This window comes from Oncorhynchus kisutch, linkage group LG14 (genome assembly GCF_002021735.2).
Source record: "Oncorhynchus kisutch isolate 150728-3 linkage group LG14, Okis_V2, whole genome shotgun sequence".
NCBI lineage: Eukaryota > Metazoa > Chordata > Actinopteri > Salmoniformes > Salmonidae > Oncorhynchus > Oncorhynchus kisutch.
In genome coordinates, this window is record NC_034187.2 from 26,046,824 (window position 1) to 26,069,033 (window position 22,210).

The following is a 22,210-nucleotide window of genomic DNA, read 5'->3' on the forward strand; positions in this document are numbered from 1 at the left end:
TGGTTTGGGATGAGTTGGAATGAAGAGTGAAGGAAGAGCAGCCAACAAGTGCACTGTTGGAAAATAATTCCAGGTGAAGCTTGTTGAGAGAATGCCAAGAGTCTGCAAAGCTGTCAAGGCAAAGGGTGGCTACTTTGAAGAATCTCTAAAATATATTTAGATTTGTTTAACAATTTCAGTTACTACATAATGTGTTATTTCATAGTTTTGATGTCTTCACTATTATTCTACAATGGAGAAAATAGTAAAAATAAAGAAAAACGATGGAATGAGTAGGTGTCCAAACTTTTGACTGGTATTTGTATGCATGTATTTAACCTCAAATTTTTGGCACTAAAAAGTGTCCATACAGTGGGGCAAAAAAGTATTTAGTCAATTTTTAATGAATTTATTTGCAAATTATGGTGGAAAATAAGTATTTGGTCACCTACAAACAAGCAACATTTCTGGCTCTCACAGACCTGTAACAACTTCTTTAAGAGGCTCCTCTGTCCTCCACTGTATTAATGGCACCTGTTTGAACTTGTTATCAGTATAAAAGACACCTGTCCACAACCTCAAACAGTCACACTCCAAACTCCACTATGGCCAAGACCAAAGAGCTGTCAAAGGACACCAGAAACAAAATTGTAGACCTGCACCAGACCGGCAATAGGTAAGCAGCTTGGTTTGAAGAAATCAACTGTGGGAGCAATTATTAGGAAATGGAAGACATACAAGACCACTGATAATCTCCCTCGATCTGGGGCTCCACGCAAGATCTCACCCGTGGGGTCAAAATGATCACACGAACGGTGAGCAAAAATCCCAGAACCACACGGGAGGACCTAGTGAATGACCTGCAGAGAGCTGGGACCAAAGTAACAAAGCCTAACATCAGTAACACACTACGCCGCCAGGGACTCAAATCCTGCAGTGCCAGACGTGTCTCCCTGCTTAAGCCAGTACACGTCCAGGCCCGTCTGAAGTTTGCTAGAGAGCATTTGGATGATCCAGAAGAAGATTGGGAGAATGTCATATGGTCAGATGAAACCAAAATATAACTTTTTGGTAAAAACTCAACTCGTCGTGTTTGGAGGACAAAGGATGCTGAGTTGCGTCCAAAGAACACCATACCTACTGTGAAGCATGGGGGTGGAAACATCATGCTTTGGGGCTGTTTTTCTGCAAAGGGACCAGGACGACTGATCCGTGTAAAGGATAGAATGAATGGGGCCATGTATCGTGAGATTTTGAGTGAAAACCTCCCATCAGCAAGGGCATTGAAGATGAAACGTGGCTGGGTCTTTCAGCATGACAATGATCCGAAACACACCGCCCGGGCAACGAAGGAAGCATTTCAAGGTCCTGGAGTGGCCTAGCCAGTCTCCAGATCTCAACCCCATAGAAAATCTTTGGAGGGAGTTGAAAGTCCGTGTTGCCCAGCAACAGCCCCAAAACATCACTGCTCCAGAGGAGATCTGCATGGAGGAATGGGCCAAAATACCAGCAACAGTGTGTGAAAACCTTGTGAAGACTTACAGAAAACGTTTGACCTCTGTTATATACCCTTTGTTGGCAATGACAAAGTATTGAGATAAAATGTTATTGACCAAATACTTATTTTCCACCATAATTTGCAAATTAATTCATTATAAATCCTACAAATGTGATTTTCTGGATTTTTCTTTCTCATTTTGTCTGTCATAGTTGAAGTGTACCTATGATAAAAAATTACAGGCCTCTCATCTTTTTAAGTGGGAAAACATGCACAATTGGTGGCTGACTAGATACTTTTTTGCCCCACTGTATATACTTCCATTTGATTTTTCAATTGGTACCGAGGGACCTTAAGATGAGTCGTGAGGCATGTGGGGTGTTCTAGGGCAAAACAGAACTGACATGTACATGTTCATGAGAGAGTCTCACCTTTCCAGAGGGGTCATATTAGTGTGCAGCCCAAACTGTTTGGAAGTTACAGACAGAAGTTGGTAGATTGGCTGAACCAACTTCAGACGAGTCCCAAGACGCTTGTGGGGGTCATAAAGCAAAATGGAGAACACGATCGTGTTGGTCTCATCTTTCCATAGAGTTCATAATAGTTTGTAGGCCAAACCATTCGGATGCTACAGACAATTTTGTGAGAAGACAAATACCGCTCTAGCTCTGTCACATTTTATCGCAGAAGCACAACATAGGCGGATGCAGTGGATTGAGAAGCATCCAATGCGAAAAGACAGATCTCTAGCTTAAAACAGAGATTTTTATGGGGAATTCTGTATTATGCTAATTAAATGTTCATGTGGGCACAGACGTCGACCTTAGGGGGTTAAACTACTACTACTAGTTTGATGGTTGTGGTCATCAATTGTCCCATTAACAGTCAACCATATTATCAAACATATTCCATTTCTAACTTCACATTGCTCGAGTATAGGTTACTTATCATAACAAATGTATTAGCAAAATGCCTGTGACACGTGATCGCTATGGTCAGTGTCAATCATTTTCAGTTTATTGTCCCAGCTCTAGTGACAGCACAGCTAAAATTATGAGAATCAGCTGAGTCGGAGCATGGGAGAGGACAGAGATAGCCTGGTGGTTGTAGAGACAAGTGTGTGTGTGTGTGGTCAGTGTATTAAGAGGCGAGGGGTGTGGGCGCCACAGGCTCTGGGCTGTAACGATCCGATGGCCTCCCATGAGGGTTGAGAGCGTTCAGAAACAAAGCGCTGCTTACTTTGGGACCATTCCCAGGACATCTTTCCGTCTGGGTGTGCTGAAGATATCTTCAGGAAAAAAAACATAAGAAAGAACACAAAAGACGGCATAGAAAAACAGCACAAAAGGAGAGGCAAAGAGATAAATAGCTCTCCATTTCCTCTTCAAGCTACAGAAGCCCAATAAATACAAAAATCTTGGAATTTGTTTGAACGACTTAGTATCCCGTTTGAAAGGCTTAGTAAATGTAACAATTGTTTATTTTGACTAAAATCGTTCAAAGACGCTTAGTCGTTCACACGATATAATTGTTATTTTGTCTAATTAAGCCTCATTTGTTATGCAGTTTGTCAGACAATGTAATGGTTGCTGCAACCATTCATTCACGGATTCCATCCATTGATATGATTGACACTTCTTTGATAGCCTAAAGCAGGGCTGCTTTTGAATACAGGAGCATGTAAGTGTGTGTGTGGAGAGAGGTGCAGGGAATAATTTAGCAGATTTAAAAAATGCCCTCACTCCGGCTACAATTTCACTCTGATACTGCTTAGCCACAAGTGTTGGGCATGCTCTTTCCAGAATATTTTGTTTGCATTATCATTATTTGTTTAATTAGGGCTATTTGGTTGTAATTATTTAGCCTACCCAACCCACAATTGCCTATATCTAGTTTATATTCTACATTCTAACATTAGGATAAAATCCAGACAGCTGTTGTTCTGAAAGAACTGTAAAATCTGGATCGATACACATCAGCTGGGCTAGACAATCTGGACCCTCTTTTTCTAAAATTATCCGCCGCAATTGTTGCAACCCTAATTACTAGCCTACTCAACCTCTTTCATATAGTCTGATATCCCCAAAGATTGGAAAGCTGCCGCAGTCATCCCCCTCTTCAAAGATGCCACCCCCTAGACCCAAACTGTTATAGACCTATATCCATCCTTCCCCGCCTTTCTAAAGTCTTCGAAAGCCAAGTTAACAAACAGATCACTGACAATTTCGAATCCCACCGTACCTTCTCCACTATGCAATCTGGTTTCCGAGCTGGTCATTGGTGCACCTCAGCCACGCTCAAGGTCCTAAACAATATCATAACCGCTATCGATAAAAGACTACTGTGCAGCCGTCTTGACCTGGCGAAGGCCTTCGACTCAGTCAATCACCACATTCTTATCGGCAGACTCAATAGTCTTGGCTCCTCAAATGGACTGCCTCACCTGGTTCACCAACTACTTCTTAGAGAGTTCAGTGTGTCAAATCGGACGGCCTGTTGTCCGGACCTCTGGCAGTCTATGGGGGTGTCACAGGGTTCAATTCTCGGGCCAAATCTTTTCTCTGTATATATCAATGATGTCGCTCTTGCTGCTGGTGATTATCTGATCCACCTCTACACAGACGACACCATTCTGTATACATCTGGCCCTTCTTTGGACACTGTGCTAACAAACCTTCAAAAGAGCTTCAATGCCATACAACACTCCTTCATTGGCCTCCAACTTCTTTCTAAATGCTAGTAAAACTAAGTCCATCACAGTGCCATCCGTTTTATCACCAAAGCCCCATATGCTACCCACCACTGCAACCTGTATGCTCTCGGTGGCTGGCCCCCACTACATATCCGTCGCAAGACCCACTGGCTCCAGATCTTTGCTATTTAAAGCCCCGCCTTATCTCAGCTCACTGGTCACCATAGCAGCACCCACCCGTAGCGCACGCTCCAGCAGGTATATTGCAATGGTCATCCCCAAAGCCAACACTTCCTTTGGCCGCCTTTCCTTCCAGTTCACTGCTGCCAATGACTGATTTTCTTGGAATAGATACACCGTAATATAAATCAATATAATTAAGTTAAAATATCATAAATAAAAAAGGCCAGTATCAGCTTCCTTTCATGAATAAAAGGGAATAAATAAGCTCAAACTGCAGCTGTGAAAGTATTTGCACACAGAAGTAAACCCCAACAAGCTTCACGTGCATTGTGCATGGAAAATGTGCTCTGCAAGTTAATAATAAAGACAGAAAAAAAAACAATCAATGTTTGGAAAAGCTACATATCAAATTAGGCATAATTAGACAAAAGAACAATTCTCGTTTGAATGACGTTGAACCAGATACTAACAACTTATTATTTATTTTGACAAGATACTAAGTTGTTCAAACAAGATAATTCCAAGAGTCTACGCTAGTTTTTTTTTTTGCCTTGAAACGGAAGCCCGGAAGAACAAGCATTTTGGGTTGACGAACAGATTGCAAAGAGCTATTATGAGCCCTGGGACAGACACACACTACACAAACTTCGTTCCTCACTGCACCTCTCAGGGGAGGTTCCCATTGCTTGGAAGGCAGCCACGGTTACTCCTTTATTTAAAAGGGGAGATTAAGCTGATCCTAACGGATATAGGCCTATTTCTATTTTGCCCAGTTAATCAAGTTTTGTAAAAACATGTCAATAATCAACTGACTGGCTTTCTTGATGTCCATAGTATTCGCTCTGGTATGCGATCTGGTTTCCGCTCAGGATATGGATGTGTCACTGCAACCTTAAAAGTTCCTCAATGATGTCACTATTGCCCTTGATTCTGAACAATGTTGTGCTGCTATTTAATGGACTTGGCCAAACGCTTTTGATACGGTAGACCATTCCATTCTTGTGGGCCGGCTAAGGAGTACTCTCTCAAAGAATGCAGTGTATAAAGTCAGAACATCTGCTGTCTCAGCCACTGCCTGTCACAAAGGGTGTACCCAGAGGCTCGATCCTAGGCCCCACGCTCTTCTCAATTTACATCAACAAAATAGCTCAGGCAGTAGGAAGCTCTCTCTCATCCATTTATAAGCAGATGATAGTATTATACTTAACTGCCCCCCCCCCCCCCAGGATTTTGTGTTAAATGCTCTACAACAAAGCTTTCTTCAAATGTCCAACAAGCTTTCTATGCCCTTAACATTAGTCTGAACACCTCCAAAGCAAAAGGTCATGTGATTTGGTAAGAAGAATGGTCATTAATATGATCAAATCCGGAAACTATCATTTCGAAAACAAAACGTTTATTATTTCAGTGAAATACGGAACCGTTCTGTATTTTATCTAACGGGTGGCATCCCTAAGTCTAAATATTCTTGTTACATTGCACAACCTTCAATGTATGTCATAATTACGTACAATTCTGGCAAATTAGTTCGCAATGAGCCAGGCAGCCCAAACTGTTGCATATACCCTGACTGCGTGCAATGAACGCAAGAGAAATTACATAATTTCACCTGGTTAATATTGCCTGCTAAACTGGATTAGTAGTTAGAAAAAAAACAAATCAATCCTAATCACTAGTTATAAGATAAGTTTAATGCTAGCAAGCAATTTACCTTGACTTCTACTGCATTCGTGAAAAAGGCAGGCTACTCGTGGAGTGCAATGGTTAGAGCGTTGGACTAGTTAACTGTGCGGTTGCAAGATTGGAACCCCTGAGCTGACAAGGTGAAAATCTATCGTTCTGCCCCTGAACAAGGCAGTTAACCCACAGTTCCTAGGCAGTCACTTATTTTCAATGTGTTCTTAACGGACTTGCCTAGTTAAATAAAAAAAGGTATAAAAAAATTGTGTTTACTTTACATAATCGGAAATTGGCGCCCAAAAATACCGATTTCCGATTGTTATGAAAACTTGAAATCGGCCCAAATTACATCGGCCATTCCGATTAATCAGAAGTTTGGTTGTTGAAAATGTCCTGAGATGTGACGAGTCGCACCACAATACACTGAAAACAGAGTCCCCAGGCAGGAAGCCCATGATTGGTGGTGCTCCTACATCCTCACAGGCATGTAAAAAAAATATTATAAAAAATAAAATAAAAAGATCTAGGGCTAGGCTATTCCATCAGCATTCTACTATGGATAAACCCTAAACTTTCCAAGCGTGTTGAAACCACGTGTTCAAGAAGTTTTTAATCTCCATTTAAAAAAAAGGCACAAATGTGTGAAAATAATTGGGTTAACAAGTCTTATTGAACTTACCTGGACTACTTCTATTCCTCTTTTCCTGAAAGACATAAGAAAAAATAAATCAAAATACATTCACTCATTATTTAAACATCAAAACGTGGAGGTGGGAAAGAGCGAGCACTGCCGAAACGCCAACAGATTAACCGGACAACTCTGCAGACATTAAAACAAATTCACTTTCTCCTGCAGTGTTACATATAACAACAGAATAAAAAGACACTATTGTGTCACCACACACCAATTTATGTTCTAGCGTTCTGTAGTGGCTCCCAATCGCATGGGGAATCTCACACCATCAAAAGGTTATGGACATTAAGGGCAGAGATGGTCAGCAAGGAAACTAAGATAGAAAGTGCATGCACCCCCCCACCACTAAGGCTTTAAGAGTCCTGAGTTTGTCTCACAAAACATACTGACAATGGCATAGGGCTACTCAACTGTTCCACTTATGCATGTAGTGGATAATACTAAATCTAACAGACTTTGGCATTATTGTTTCAATTTAGCACACACACACACACGGTAAAACTTAATTCTGGGAATGTAAACCACAGTGGCATAACATTCAAGAATAGAATATGAATTTGTTATAGGAATTCATAAATATATCACTGTTAAGGCCAAATAAGCTCCATCTGCTTTAGTCTGGGAGTCCAGGGACAGGGAATGTCTTCCCTTTTGAAGGACATTTTTTTATACCCAAAGCACAATCTATCTATCTATCTATCTATCTATCTATATATATATATATATATATATGTAAAAAAAAAAAAAAAAAAAGTGGGTTGCTAGGCAACGTGCAGACAGTCTACAAGAGAGAAATACTCAGTGGCGTTTGTGCAAGAGACTTCCATCGGTTCTAACATAATAAACCACAATGTTCCTGTAAAAGACTTGACAGTCTTTCAAATCCACCTCAGTCTGCCCAAACAAGCAGAAGTAGTAGCGGATGTTTTCCTTACTTATCAAAAACAAGTGATGCAAAGATCTTAGGGGTCATCAAGTAGTGAGAACATGCAAGTCCAACTAATCTGAACATACAAACATGGGTGAGAGCATGAACACTAGGCTATGCGCAGTGTACAGTGTATACATAAAAATATTTATAAGTGTTTTGGGTGTCTGTGGTGCCCCCCCACATAATTTTTATGTAGCCTCCCAAGTGGCGCAATGGTCTAAGGCTGTGGCACTAGAGGCTGTGTCTAAGGCTGTGCCACTAGAGATTCTGGGTTCGAGTCCAGGCTCTGTCGCAGCCAGCCGCGACCGGGAGGCGCACAAATTGGCCCAGCATCGTCCGGGTTAGGGGAGAGTTCGGCCGGCAGGGATGTCCTTGTCCCATCGCGCACTAGCAACTCCTGTGCGCAGTGCAAGCTGACATGGGGTCGCCAGGTTTACGGTGTTTCCTCTGACACGTTGGTGCGGCTGGCTTCCAGGTTACGTGGGCATTGTGTCAAGAAGCAATGCGGCTTGGTTGGGTTGTGTTTCGGAAGAAGCGCGGCTCTCGACCTTTTCCTCTCCCCAGTCAGTACGGAAGTTGCAGCGATGAGACAAGACTAACTACCAATTGAATACCACGAAATTGGGGAGAAAACAGAAAAAAAATGTACATAATGGTTTATGAAAAAGGAATGAGAAGCCCAGTTCTGGTGACTTTTTTAAAAAGGACATATTGCTCCCAAATGAAACATTATGCTGACACCATCTAAAATATAATTTTCACCTCCAGAAATGAGCCCAATAACATATTGGTAAAAATTATTTGAACATATTGGAGCATGCATATAGACAAGTGGTAGGCAACCGCCGCAGGCACGTCATTTTTTTTGATTGAACCGACCTGGAAGACCAGTTCTTAGGCACTTTGTTTCAATAAAAGTGGTTCAGCTTATGGGACATGTAGAAACCCACTTGCTCGATGGGAGTTATTGTCTAGATCAAATATTTCTCTATAACGAAAGCACGAGGTCCAAACGCAAACAGGAAGAGACATGGCATCTTCCACAGAGCTGGTGACATTATAGTGCTGACGGGCCTCAGACTGGGTTCTCCCGAGTGTGGGGTCCTCTCTCTATGAAGTTGAAATGGAGCATTGAATGAGACTACTAAAAGCATCAGAGGTTCATGTCACTCAATAGGTAAAATAAAATTAAAAAAAGGCCAACAAAAATAACCTTATAAAATAACCTAAAATAATAATTCCAAACCATAGGCCAATAGCCCAGGGGTAAAACAACAAACCCTACTACACCAATGACTTGCCAAATCTTTACAAGAACACAGTTGCACCCAGGTCACAGCCCCATGGTAACAGTAGAGCAGCCATTCACTGATTTACAACAATGTGGATATTTAATCCTGCAGCCATCCCGTTTCATGGTGTGTGAATGGGGTCATTGGTTTCAGCCTAGCTCTCATATTGTTGCCTGGTCCATGCGACAAAAGGAAAGGAGGGAAGATTAATAAGGCAAGCAGAGTTGCCAAGACCAAGCTTTTTGTTTGGGCTTGACACACGAGGAAGTAGTTGATAGTGCAGGGTGATGTCGGCTTTTAACTCTCTCCCCTACAAATCACACATTTAAACAAAGTCAAACAAAAGCTCACACAAGTTCATGTTCACAACAAATTCTCCATCAAGCCAATAGGATGGCAGGAAGGTGAGAGGTCAGGGGAACAGTAGTCCAAGAAGAACAGATCTTTATTCAGTTCACCTGTGTGTGCATCCAGAGTGAGAGATCTCCCTAACCCTGTCCTGACAGGAGGAAGTGACAGAGCTTCCCTTGTGTCCAGAGGCAGGGGGTCCAGACAGTAATTTCATTTCCCTAATAAAAGGTAAGCAGTTCTGCCAGCTATGGGCATTATTAAAGCAAGAGTCCTTTACGCCAACAGCGTCACCACACCTCATCTCTGACCAGCGGGGATCTCCCCCACAACCAGCTGGCCCAGACAACTCTCCAGGACCATCTCCATTTTGGAACACTCAGTGTCCAGATGCACTCTTGTGAGGAGGGCTGAATAGAGTCTAGGCAGATGTTGGGGACAGACGTACTCTACTGGCTAAAACAGACATTGATCTAACACCAATTACTGTGTGTCATAAACCTTTTAGGTGCATATGAAAATAAACGTGGTTAGTATATAACTTCAATTAAATACAGCAATTAGTGACTAGGCGACTGAGCCAATCTTGTTAATGTCTAAAACTACCACAATTTGATTTCCCCTCATGAGGGTGAGCATGGAGCTTACACCTAATGTGTAACACACCCAATGGTAACGTCAACACTGGAGAGCTAACTTTATAATTCCAATGTCACAGAAATATTGCAGTACAGTTGCAGTGTCCTGCACCGTGTGCGTGCAAATGACAACACATTGTTTTTTACAATACAGGAGCAGAAGTAGATAACAAGGATGTTTCACCTTTCTTCTTCCTCTTCAAATAAGACCTTTAATATTTTCCCCAAGAAGTACACTGCAGGGAAAACCCACTACAAAAGAACAACTAGGAGAGACTGAGCAGAATAGCTCACCTGTCATCAGATGAGGTAAAAGTGATTGTGTGACGGGATAATGAAACCAGACAGGAATTCCTAGACACATTTTCACTTTGTCAAACTGAAATTATTCTCCAGGCCATTGCCCGCAACATGAACTACAGCTAGCAGCAACAGTGAAGGGTGAGTATGTTAGGCCACCGCCACCATGCACATTCCAAACCAACAATTCATGGAGTAGACAGTAGAGCAAGGAGGTAACCCGCCACCTACTACTACATGAAACAAGTTGTTCCTGTCACTTTCCTGAACTATATTTTCCAAGAGAGTAGTCAAGACGCAGAACATTTGATTGTTCCTACAGCTAATCCAAACCCATCCCTGGCCTACACACACCAGCCATAACAGCACCTCCACCACCCTATAGCCTACATATAACACCTGAGCCATCCTCCAGAGGAAATATTTTGGTTGGAGTGTTATGAAGAGATTAAAAATGTTTGGTGGATTTCATTGTCATAATCTGTACTGGCTCAATCGGGTTGCTTATCAGCCCCCTTGTGAGGTGAAAATCAATTCAGGGTTCGTACACTGTCAAGTCAAATTCAAGTACTTTAATGACTTTTTCAAGCATTAATATTTATTTTCAAGGATCATCCATTTGTAATAGTTCCTATTATGCAATTGTTTCTAGTTCCCAACAGATGGCACTATATCACCACAACAACATAAAAAAATAAAATAAACACTCTTCATCACTACCTTGCATGTTCTACTCAATAATACACGTTGTTTCCCTACTTATTTACCCCAACTTTTGGAACCACTGTACTACTAACCTCTCTCCCTGCTTGCTTCAACACTTCCTCTCTCTGTGTATCTGCAGCCTGAATCACCACTGTCTGTCTTACTACTCTCTATAAAAAAAAGGTATTTGTATTATGAGAATATATCGTTTGATTATAGCTAGCTTAAATTTCAGTTAAATGCTCCTGCCGAGGTCAGGCTCCGTTCAACATTAGCTTCTAATTTGATCCTTCTAATCAGCCAAAGGTATTTTATTTAACTAGGCAAGTCAGTTAAGAACAAATTCTTATTTACAATGACGGCCGAGGAACAGTGGGTTAACTGCCTTGTTCAGGGGCAGAATGACAGATTTTTACCTTGTCAGCTCGGGGATTCGATCGAGCAACCTTTCAGTTACTGGCCCAACGCTCTAACCACTAGGCTACCTGCCGCCTTGTCTCTAACCAGTAATCACATCATTCACAATGCAGCCCGAGGCAATAAATAACTTTGGGTGAGAGAGACTGAATAAGTGAATGAATAAAGTTGTTGGCAATCAGCTTTGAAATCAGCTTATTTTGAGTTATGGAGTTATCACAAAGTACTAGGGTAGTGAATTGATGTTAGCGTTAGCTGTCAGCTAGAAAATAAAGTTAGCCTACAAAGCTGGACGCTAAAAGGTATCTTCTTCCATTGTAAAGGTTTTAGCTTGTATGGACATTGTTTTGCGAACAGTAATGAACCGTTTTAACCTTTTGTATGCCATGTCACATTATTCAAGTGTGTTAGCTCCCAACTCATGCTGCACAGAAGTTAACATGGTGCAGCCCATACTCCCAGTGGAGGCTAGCAATAAGTAAATGGAGAAGAAATGGTGCGCACTATAATAAATTGGCTGCGCTGATAGACTGACTTGATCCTTGAGACACATTTGACAGAACTACCCGAAAGTAACCAATTATAGTACCGAAACTTTTTTAATTTGCTAGTGTAAAAAAAAAAAAAAAAAAAAAATCTGTATAGCATGCGACACTAAACACAGGAGAGTAAAAGGCAAGTGGATGGACATCTAACATGACTGAATCAACCATGAAAAGTACAAATTTAAATATGCCTCTGAAAAGGATACAGGTCACAGTGAACATGGGACTAATGAGATAACAGTTAAAACCCATCATATCTAAAACATACCCGACAGCCACTTATTTACTCCGCCAATCAATCACTAAATCTGATTGATTTTCATTGCCCGAAGATTATGATCACTTAGCCAGACATTCTAAGTAGCTATTTACACAGAACCAGAAAATTGTGCGACTGCTCAGGTCACTACAATCCCTGTGATTGTTTCCTACAAAAAAAGGCAGTACACTGAGAAATGCACTTGGCCTAACACTTGTGCCCAACAGTGCTCAAAAACGGTCAGCAGACACTGTTGCATGATATATGCAAATTGAGCTCACACTGAATTTATGTAATATCCTCTTCAATTAATGTTCAAAATGTGTACTCCTCCAAAATATAATCAGTTAAAACAAGAAAAGATGGATGCAACACTTGGTTCTTGATGTCATAATAAAATAGTAGCGCCATTTGGGCACATTTAAAGAAGTGATTACCTATGTTTTTAAGACTGGATATTTGTAACAAATAGCTACACCACTACTAGTACTAGCTACTACAATGTATCTCGCACCAGATAGCTGGCTGTATCCCTCCAGGACTGTAACTACTGTACAGTAGACTGAAATGTAACCACCAGTAGCTACATTGTTGTCAGCACATACAGTAGCCTACCTGCACAAATCAGCAAAGGCCTGAAAATTCAGCTTCTTCATCTTCTTCTCGCTGAGCCAGTAACCCACTCTTCTGCCTTTCAAAAAAGTCTGCATCTCCACCTCGCGTGTTCACAATCCAGAAGTTATGGTCGAATCAACCTGGACACTGGCGAAAACAGGAAATTGTCGTCCCACACGAACCTAGAGGGGAGGGAGAAATGACTTTGTATTTCGTATTAGCCTGGCCATGTGAGGAAACAGGACGTACTAACTTAGCTAGTTAGCCATAACCAATAAGTTGACTCGCAAAGCTGCAACGTCTCTAGCTAGCAGTAGCAAACGAGTAGTTATAGCCATAACAACAATGTCTACCTAGCTAAACTTAACTGATTTTTAAATGACTGTTAGCTACCTAAACGAACATTTACCAAAAGCCCCCCTCATAGTCTCTTCGGAAATGCAGCTAGCCTAACGTTAATTTCTAGAGATGCGCCACATAAAGCAAGGCATTACTTAGCTTGTGATTTCTAAATACATTCACTGGGATGATGACAAAGCTCGAGGAGAAGCAAATACACAGCTGATTTTCGGAATAAATCCATAAAAAGTTAAATAAAATGTATAGCTACCAGCTAGCACATGTCCTCTTTGAATTTCACCTAGCTAGCTAGCCTGATAGCTGTCCATTCTCCGTTCGGCTGGTTGTTCAAGCTGAAGTGGTGACCAAGCACTGCACGGAGATCTCTTCTCCGATTTTACCTGACTGCGTACTCACGCTCTCGAATAGACCTCCTTTATGTAGCCCTAAACAACTATGCATACCGTTAGCTAGCTTGCTGGGGAGATTATAAGGACACAGTTGACACTTAAACCGACAGCCAAACTTTACCCTAATTTTAATGAATTCTGAAATAATATATCGGTTGTCAATCGTGTCCTTATAGCCTTGATGAGCATGAAAACGATGTAAACCATATGTCATGGCCGTCTCAGTCACCAGACCCATTTCAACACGTATGGGAGATTCTGGAGCGGCGCCTGGGACAGCGTTTTCCACAACACTATGATGATGGAATTTCTAGTGGAAGAATGGCGTTTCATCTCTCCAATAGAGTTCAAGACACTTGTATAATCTATGCTAAGGTGCATTGAAGCTGTTCTGGCTCGTGGTGGCCCAACGCCCTAAAACACTTTATGTTGATGTTTATTTTATTTAGGCAGATACCTGTATATCATTAATATACAAAAAAATCAAATACAAGTTTTAAAAAAACAGACGTAGCAACTAAGGATTCTAGCTTTAAAGGCAGGTGTTGGGGGATGTTGAGACATGACGTCCAGATAGAATGGGTCACCACGGAATGGGAGGAGTAAAAGGCCAGCAACAATCGGTATTATTGAGAGACCCATGAAATGACACCATATATACATGCTACAGACCCTAGTGAGTATTCCCTGTAATACTTTTACTGCGGCACCCAGAACTGTTTTTGTTCTATAAGCCAATATGTTTTCCAAATACAGTGATTCGCATTGTGGCAAATAGTCTGGGTAGTCATTTGATTAGATGTTCAGGAGTCTTATGGCTTGGGGGTAGAAGCTGTTTAGAAGCACCTTGGACCTAGACTTGGCGCTCCGGTACCGCTTGCAGTGCGGTAGCAGAGAGAACAGTCTATGACTAGGGTGGCTGGAGTCTTTGACAATAGGTCCTTCTTTTAGGGCCTTCCTCTGACACCGCCTGGTATAGAGGCCCTGGATGGCAGGAAGCTTGGCCCCAGTGATGTACTGGGCCGTTTGTACTACCCTCTGTAGTGCCTTGCTTTCAGAGACCGAGAAGTTGCCATACCAGGCAGTGATGCAACCATGCTCTCAATGGTGCAGCTGTAGAACCTTTTGAGGATCTGAGGACCCATACCAAATCTTTTCAGTATCCTGAGGCGGAATAGGTGTTTTCGTGCCCTCTTCATGACTATCTTGGCGTGCTTGGACCATGTTAGTTTGTTGGTGATGTGGACACCAAGGAACTTGAAGCTCTCAACCTGCTCCACTGCAGCTCAGTAGATGAGAATGTGGGCGTGCTCAGTCTTCTTTTTCCAGTAGTCCACAATAATCTCCTTGGTCTTGATCACATTGAGGGAGAGGTTGTTGTCCTCTGACCTCCTCCCTATAGACTGTCTCATCGTTGTCGGTGATCAGGCCTACCACTGTTGTGTCATCGGCAAACTTAATGATGGTGTTGTGCTTGGCCGTACAGTCATGAGTGAACAGCGAGTACAGGAGGGGACTGAGCATGCACCCCTGAGGGGCCCCTGTGTTGTAGATCAGCATGGCAGATGTGTTGTTACCTACCCTTACCACCTGGGGTCAGCCTGTCAGGAAGTCCAGGATCCAGTTGCAGAGGGAGGTGTTTAATCCCAGGGTCCTTAGCTTATTGGGGTGGCAGAGTAGCCTAGTGGTTAGAGGGTTGGACTAGTAACCAGAAGGTAAAAATCTGTTGTTCTGCCCCTGAACAGGCAGTTAACCCACTGTTCCTAGGCTGTCATTGAAAATAAGAATTTGTTCTTAACTGACTTGCCTAGTAAAATAAAAATTAATGAGCTTTTAGGGCACTATAGTGTTGAACGCTGAGCTGTAGTCAATTAATAGCATTCTCATGTGGGTGTTCCTTTTTTCAAGGTGGGGAAAGGGCAGTGTGGATTGCAATAGAGATTGCATCATCTATGCAAATTGGAGTGGGTTTCGGCACATAGAATAGTTTTTTCTCTATATGCCAATATGTAATTTATAGGGCTGATGGGTATTTACACAAGTCATTTACACCACAGTCATCCAATAAATAACTGCATATAGACTCTTACACTACATCAATAGGTTCTGTAGAATTAATTTACTTAAGCTCCAAACATTTATCAATGTGTGCCACCTTATATTATGCATCTTATATAAAGTTGTAATTCTCTTTAGTTTACTTTTTTTTTAACATTATTTGAAGATGATGCACTATGCAAAATTGGAAGACCAGAAGTGTCAATGTTCCTGCAATGACGCTAATCTTTTCCAGTGTGCGGTCAAACACTTAAAAGACACACCCTCGTCCACTTACCCTGGGTGGGTGGTCCAAATTATTAGCCAAGCAAGGGAAGTTTGCATCCTCAGCCCTCATTTTTAGTCGGCTTTGCGAGTATGAAATTATGGTCACTCCGGGCAGTGTTGCCAATTCCTCAGTAAGGAGAGTAGCTCTTGTTTGTCCTTTTTTGGAAATTGTAGAAATAAAACATTTTCCTTCTTCAGAAGTTCCAGCTAGGCAGGCTAACGTTAGTTAGCTAATTCATTTGCTAGCTCTCATACAGTAGGCGTATATTAATAATTGTATATTTAATATAAGTAGACATGCACTCATAATTGACAGTAGCAAAGCACCCATAAATTATCTGTGGCTGAAAACACTATCATCGCGGGATGAACGAGTGACGAATTTCCGGCCAAGGGTGGTCCATTTAAAAATCATTTCTTCCTCCCGCGCCCTGCAAGTGTATACTCGTCAGACGTCATGAAACGTCACCAGAAGTGTCCACTTAATTTGGGGGGCTGAGGAGATATGGTGTGTCTTTTAAGTGTTTGGGTCGCAAACATGGAGTACACTCGCAAACTCGACTAAAAACGAGGGCTGAGGGCCTTACGTTGGTAACTTCCCTTGCTTGGCTAATTATTTGGACCGCCCTCCAAGATGGCGACAGGGATTCCCCAATGATATATATATATATATATATATATATATATATTTTTTTTTATTAATATCAAATCAATACATAAAGCACATGAGGGAACACTCCCCAATGATATAAGGCGAGGGTAAATTGACGAGGGTGTGTCTTTTGTGAGTTTGAACAGTAGCCTAGGATTCTGGCACTACCATTGCGCCATCTGCTGGCTAAACATTTTTCAAAGGTGAAGCTGATTGTCTGTCAAGCACTAGAGGGCAGTGCATCTACAGGTCAGGTTAGATACAATTTCCTTTGTCGAAAGGATTTAATGTTCCTGGATATGGCTTTCAACTCAAGAAAGTGTACATTGTATGCAAATAAAGAAATCATGATCACAGACTTTGCCATTATCAATTGTTGGCCCAAGTTAATTTGTGATCTGTGGGTGCATGAAGTATAGTCAAAGTTGTCAGCAATAGGTTTGAGTGTTTACAAATGTAAGAATTAATTTAATTCACAACATTCAATAGATTCAGACTGTGTTGCAAAGTCTGTATATGAGGAATATGCATATTAAACCTGTGATTCAAGAATTTCTAAGTCTGACCACTCATAACATGGTTCATGCTTTTTCAGAGCCCTCCTTTTGTCAGCAGACATCTCAGGTGAGCATGTGGACATTAATTACCTTAACCCTCGCTGAATAAGAAGTCTAGAGGTGGGTAACGGCTATACTCATCCAATTTATGTTGCATTACCGCCATCAACTAGACTGGGCTATAAATCCGTTATACTGTAATATGCACTCATTAAAACCCACCACCCTATTCCATTATTTAACCCTATTGGTCCCTACCCTAGGTCGATGGCACACCTTCCACTTCAAATAACTCTCACTCACTTCCATTTCACCTCCAGGACTCAACCTGGCATACTGCTCACTCTGTACTTGCCACCAGTCTTCTTCACATCCCCCATCTCCCTTTCTATCGCCATCTTCATCAAATTCAACCTGTTTTCCTCATTCTCTTTGAAGCCTTCTTCCTCACAGCTGAATCTCCTGCAGCTTAGGTAGAGGCAGTAAGTCCCCACACTCATAACAGAAGTTCCTGTGGTTCCCACATGTCTCTGTAGCCTGTTTCCACAAAATCCATGCTCATGGATCCACCCCTACCTCTAGGAGTCTGATTTATTAGGCAGATCTACCTCCTGACTTGACACTGGAAGATTCTCAGTTGGTTTTGCTGGACTCTCCTTCTTACTCTCCTTTGAAAAAGGTCAAAGGTAAATTAGATGATTCTCCTTATCCACTAGCACATCATCAGGCAAATTACTTTTACAGAGGAATCCCAAAACACATGTGTAAAGTGCTAAACATTAATTTAGCTAGTTGTGCAAGATATTTTCTAGATACAATAATCTTAAATGTGTGCATGTTTTTGTTGTTGTTGACAAAACAACATCTGATTCAAAGGGAGTGTGCCAGATTTTAAAACACAGAGCACCCGTGTATCCTCGGCTGAAGAAGGCAATTGAGGAGAGCAGAAAGTTCTCCTTTTAACGAATTTGCACCCCTACATACTGTATGAAGAACACTTGTCGGTTTCCGGGTCAAGGACAGAGTAGAGGGGGACAAAAGAGTCAGGAGAGGACAGACATTTTCCAATTGAGAATCTCCCACTGTCATGGATGGATTCGCATCATAGGTAGGCCTACTGTACTTGCAGGCCAGCATTTTTTGTTATTACATGATGACCACTTCTATGAAGTTAACCAGACATGCAACAAGAATCTGGGTTAGGTACTGTCCTGTTTAAAATAATAATGAAGCCGCTTGTATATAATCATGAGACAAACACAGGGGAGTATCATTGCAATTAAGTGCAGTACAAAGGAATTAAGTTAGACGTTAAAATTGTATGACTTCACATGTCCAACGTTGCAGTCACAAGTTGGCTGCAGTGCAAATAGTGTGCAAAATCTTTGTTCTATCGTCTGTTGCAGACTCGCAGTGTCTTGTAAACCATTTCTCTCGCCAGGTAAGTAGCTACTACTACTAGCAAGTAAGTAGATGTCGTTTTCAAATAGCTAGTTGCATCCAAATACTACTATAAAGATTACAGCGAAGCCTGCTTCTAGGCTAAACCTTGAATGATCGCTAGCTAACTAGCATCATTAGTTTTAATTTGTCTGATGGAATGTTTTGAATAATCTGTTATTTTGTTTCAATCACTCAAGGTGAGATGGCTAGCTAGCAAATCGAGAAGGGGTGCAATTAGGTCTTTCTATAAACTAGGGTAGGCCAACCAGTGAGGATTTCCTACACTGGACAATTTGTTACAGCTGTTAAATCATTGACAATAATCAGCATATTTCCACATGTCATTGCATTAAGGAGGCATGCTACTGTATATTCAATCAAATTCACGAGTTTGTCCAAAATCATGTGACATAAAACATTACTTTTCGGTTCTTGCATTTATGGCAGTGTACATTGTCATTATCATATATTAAGTATTAATCAGTTAAACTTGACATTGAACCATATAAGAATCCTGGATTGAGCTGTTGGACATTTCGTGTTTTATGTTATGCTGGGTGAGTTTTCATGGACACACAAATCCAAAATAATATATGCGATTGCAAAATCAAATGCTTCTAACCAAGAGTCACCTTACCTTGATACTTATAACCATATCCCTAGCGATTTGAGGTTGATTATTTGTTGTCTATTTGATTTACAGTACTTAGATTTAACAAAGAAAGCATTGAGGTAATGTGTTCGGATTGGACACGGTGTCTACTGTGCTCAAGTGTGTAACTCGACTGGGATAGACTATTGTTCAACACCCAACTCTATTCCTATTAATTATTCTGTATATAATGACACATTCTATGGCCTATTTGGCTTATTCACAATATGATCTGGTCATGAAATAACATGACAAATACATTTTATTTTCCATGTTACACCTGCCATTTAAATAATACAGGGGGCTTGAAGCAGCCTATTTGGAGCTCAGAAATTAAAGTATTGGTATAGGCCTACCTTGAAAATAAGACATTTCCTCAATATTGTGTTTGAAAAGTCCTTATAATTATTGTTGCCAATTTAGAAGTTATCATGATCCCTTATATCCGTGATGAAATTTTTTTAATCCGTCATTTGTTTTATGTCCCTTCAATTGTGCGGTTATTATGAGGACGACATCTAATGTTGGATTTAGTTTGGCTTTCCACACAAATCCTTCCATCAAAAAAATGAACCTGGTTTTTGGTCACTTTCTCATTATAAAAACAGCGATGGTGAGATTAATGCTATTACCGCTATTCATGACTTTATTACAGTACGTATGCCTGTTGGCCACTATAACAAATAGGCTACAGAAAAATCACTATGCATGCATCCAATCTATTTAGTCAGGCAACGTCCACATTATTCTCACATATTTTAGAATATAATAGTTTGAATATCAATGCATTGGCAAGGCCTAAAAAAAGTTATTATTCTTAATGGTAATGGCCTACTTTTGGGAGGGAAGGTGGAGTTCTACATTAGGCCCTATATGTACAATTAGAAACTGGGTGGTTCGAGCCCTGAATGCTGATTGGATGACAGCCGTGGTATATCAGACCGTATACCACTGTATGACTGTCACACCCTGATTGGTTTTACCTGTCTTTGTGCTTGTCTCCACCCCCCTCCAGGTGTCATCCATCTTCCCAATTATCCCCTGAGCATTTATACCTGTGTTCTCTGTTTGTCTGTGTGTTGCCAGTTTGTCTTGTCTTACCAGTGTGCTTTCCCATTTCTCAAGTGTTTGTTTCCTAGTTTTCCTGGTTCTGACCATTCTGCCTGCCCTGACCCCGAGCCTGTCTGCCATCCTGTACCGACCTGATTACAAACCTTTGCCTGTCCTCGACCTGCCCTTTTCCCCGTGTTATAACAAGTTATTGATAACTGTACTATCTGCCTCCTGTGTCTGCAACTAGGTCATATCCTGAGTCCTGATGATGACGAAACATTGTTTTACTGCTCTAATTACGTTGGTAACCAGTTTATAATAGCAATAAGGCTCCTCTGGGGTTTGTGATATATGGCCAATATACCATGACTAAGGGCTGTGTCCAGGCACTCCGCGTTGTGCCTAAGAACAGCCCTTAGCCGTGATATATTGGCCATATACCACACCTCCACTGGCCTTATTGCTTAATTATGTAATTTATACAACTGTATAACAGAGGTCCTTAAATTAAAGTAAATTTAAGTGCTTGAGAAAGTCCCTGAAAGTCCTTGAATTTGACTTGCCATCTCTGTGCATTCAAATTTCCAGCTAAAATGAAATTGTGTTCGTTGTCTGTAGTTTATGCCTGCAAATACCATAACCCCACTGGCACCTGTTGAATTCAGAGCATGTAACAAATAAAATGTTATTTGATTTGATCATGGGACACTGTTCACATCAGCAAATCCCTCGCCCACACGATGGCATACACACTGTCTGCCATCTCCCCGGTACAGTTGAAACTGGGATTCATCCGTGAAGAGCACACTTCTCCAGCGTGCCATTGAAGGTGAGCATTTGCCCACTGAAGTGCAGTCAGGTCAAAGTCCTGATGAGGATGATGAGCCCGCAGATGAGCTTCCCTGAGACGGTTTCTGACAGTTTGTACAGAAATGATTCAGTTGTGCACAGTGGCTGTAACATGTAATTATGGACCAATTAGGGACCAATAGTTCTTACAAAGAGTAATCCACAACCAGATAACTACCTGCCACTAACTCCAGATACAGTGTGGCCTTTTGTGTGTCCTTATATATGTCATATTGTGTTACAGGGATTTGTGAAGAGACAGGCTATTTTTGCATGCAACACACTGCCTTACCTGCACCAACCATTGCCATGACGGGTGTCTTTGAGCTTTACACAAAAAGGTATGAACCTGATGCAAAGGGACACTATTCACAAATGCCAGTTATGCAAACAATACTATCAGTCTGGTAGCTAGCTGTTATTTACATTTCCATACTCATTGTAGGACAAGGTATTTTTTTTGTGCGGGGCATATTGCTTATTTGCATTTTTTGTTTGTCATGTAGGAATTTCCACTGTGACTGGCAAGTTTAAGTGCCAGCTGAAGTCTCCTATTTTCCCATCTACCCCTCAGTCATGTCTTCCTGACAGCTGAACATTGATGACTGATTTCCTCTGTCCTTTTTTTTTTTGCAGGGCAAAGACCGACAAAACATTAAAAACCAATACAATCACACCTTCCATGGCTGTTACTGTACCTGTGACAGACCTTACCCAGACACTGATGATCATGTGTGGGTTTCATTCCAGCGTTACGCACCATTCACTTTCTCCATCACTATTGATGAATGAATGTTTTATTTCTGTCTGAATCATACACTTTGTTGATATGCTAGATCTCTAGGATTCAGTTAGTGTGTTGTTGAAAGAATGATGGCTATGTCATTCTAAATCACAAAACACTGTCATGGTCTTTATATTTCCGATAACGTTAATGAGGATATGATTCCGTGTATCACCTCTGAGGACTGGTATCATCCCAGGGTATGTATCGGGCCAACATCATGTTTGTTGTCAGTTCTCTTTCTAAACTATGTTAGCAGGGATAATGGTTTTGGTACAAAGACAGGAATGATTACTCCTCCTTGACCATGTGGACTTCTCTGTGACAGCACTTGGGTTGTATGGTGGAAAAGACTGAGGAGATGGAATGT

At 41.3% G+C, this 22,210-nt stretch overlaps 1 protein-coding gene and 1 long non-coding RNA gene across 7 annotated transcripts in view; one reads left to right on the plus strand and one right to left on the minus strand.

Moving 5' to 3' along the window:
* The window catches only part of LOC109904093 (inositol-tetrakisphosphate 1-kinase), a 48,145-nt gene extending 31,921 nt beyond the window's left edge, over positions 1-16,224 (minus strand). For 2 of the 6 annotated variants that reach the window (XM_031788133.1, XM_031788134.1), the window contains exons 1-3: positions 13,387-13,702; positions 12,777-12,958; positions 6,712-6,736 (exon numbers count right to left, since the gene is read on the minus strand). Coding sequence is in view for 3 of the 6 variants with exons in the window: in XM_020501215.2 (XP_020356804.1) it covers positions 6,712-6,736; positions 12,777-12,871 (120 nt within the window). In the remaining 3 variants the exon portion in view is untranslated. Of the gene's footprint in view, positions 1-6,711; positions 6,737-12,776; positions 12,959-13,386; positions 13,781-15,860 lie in introns of those variants that run through there. The other 4 variants (XM_020501215.2, XM_020501213.2, XM_031788132.1 and 1 more) reach the window with 4 other exon arrangements.
* Positions 16,225-20,626: 4,402 nt separating this feature from the next.
* LOC109904361 (uncharacterized) lies at positions 20,627-21,732 on the plus strand. The gene is made up of 2 exons (XR_002257182.2): positions 20,627-21,397; positions 21,563-21,732. It is a non-coding gene; the product is annotated as an uncharacterized LOC109904361 (long non-coding RNA).
* Positions 21,733-22,210: the final 478 nt, after the last annotated feature.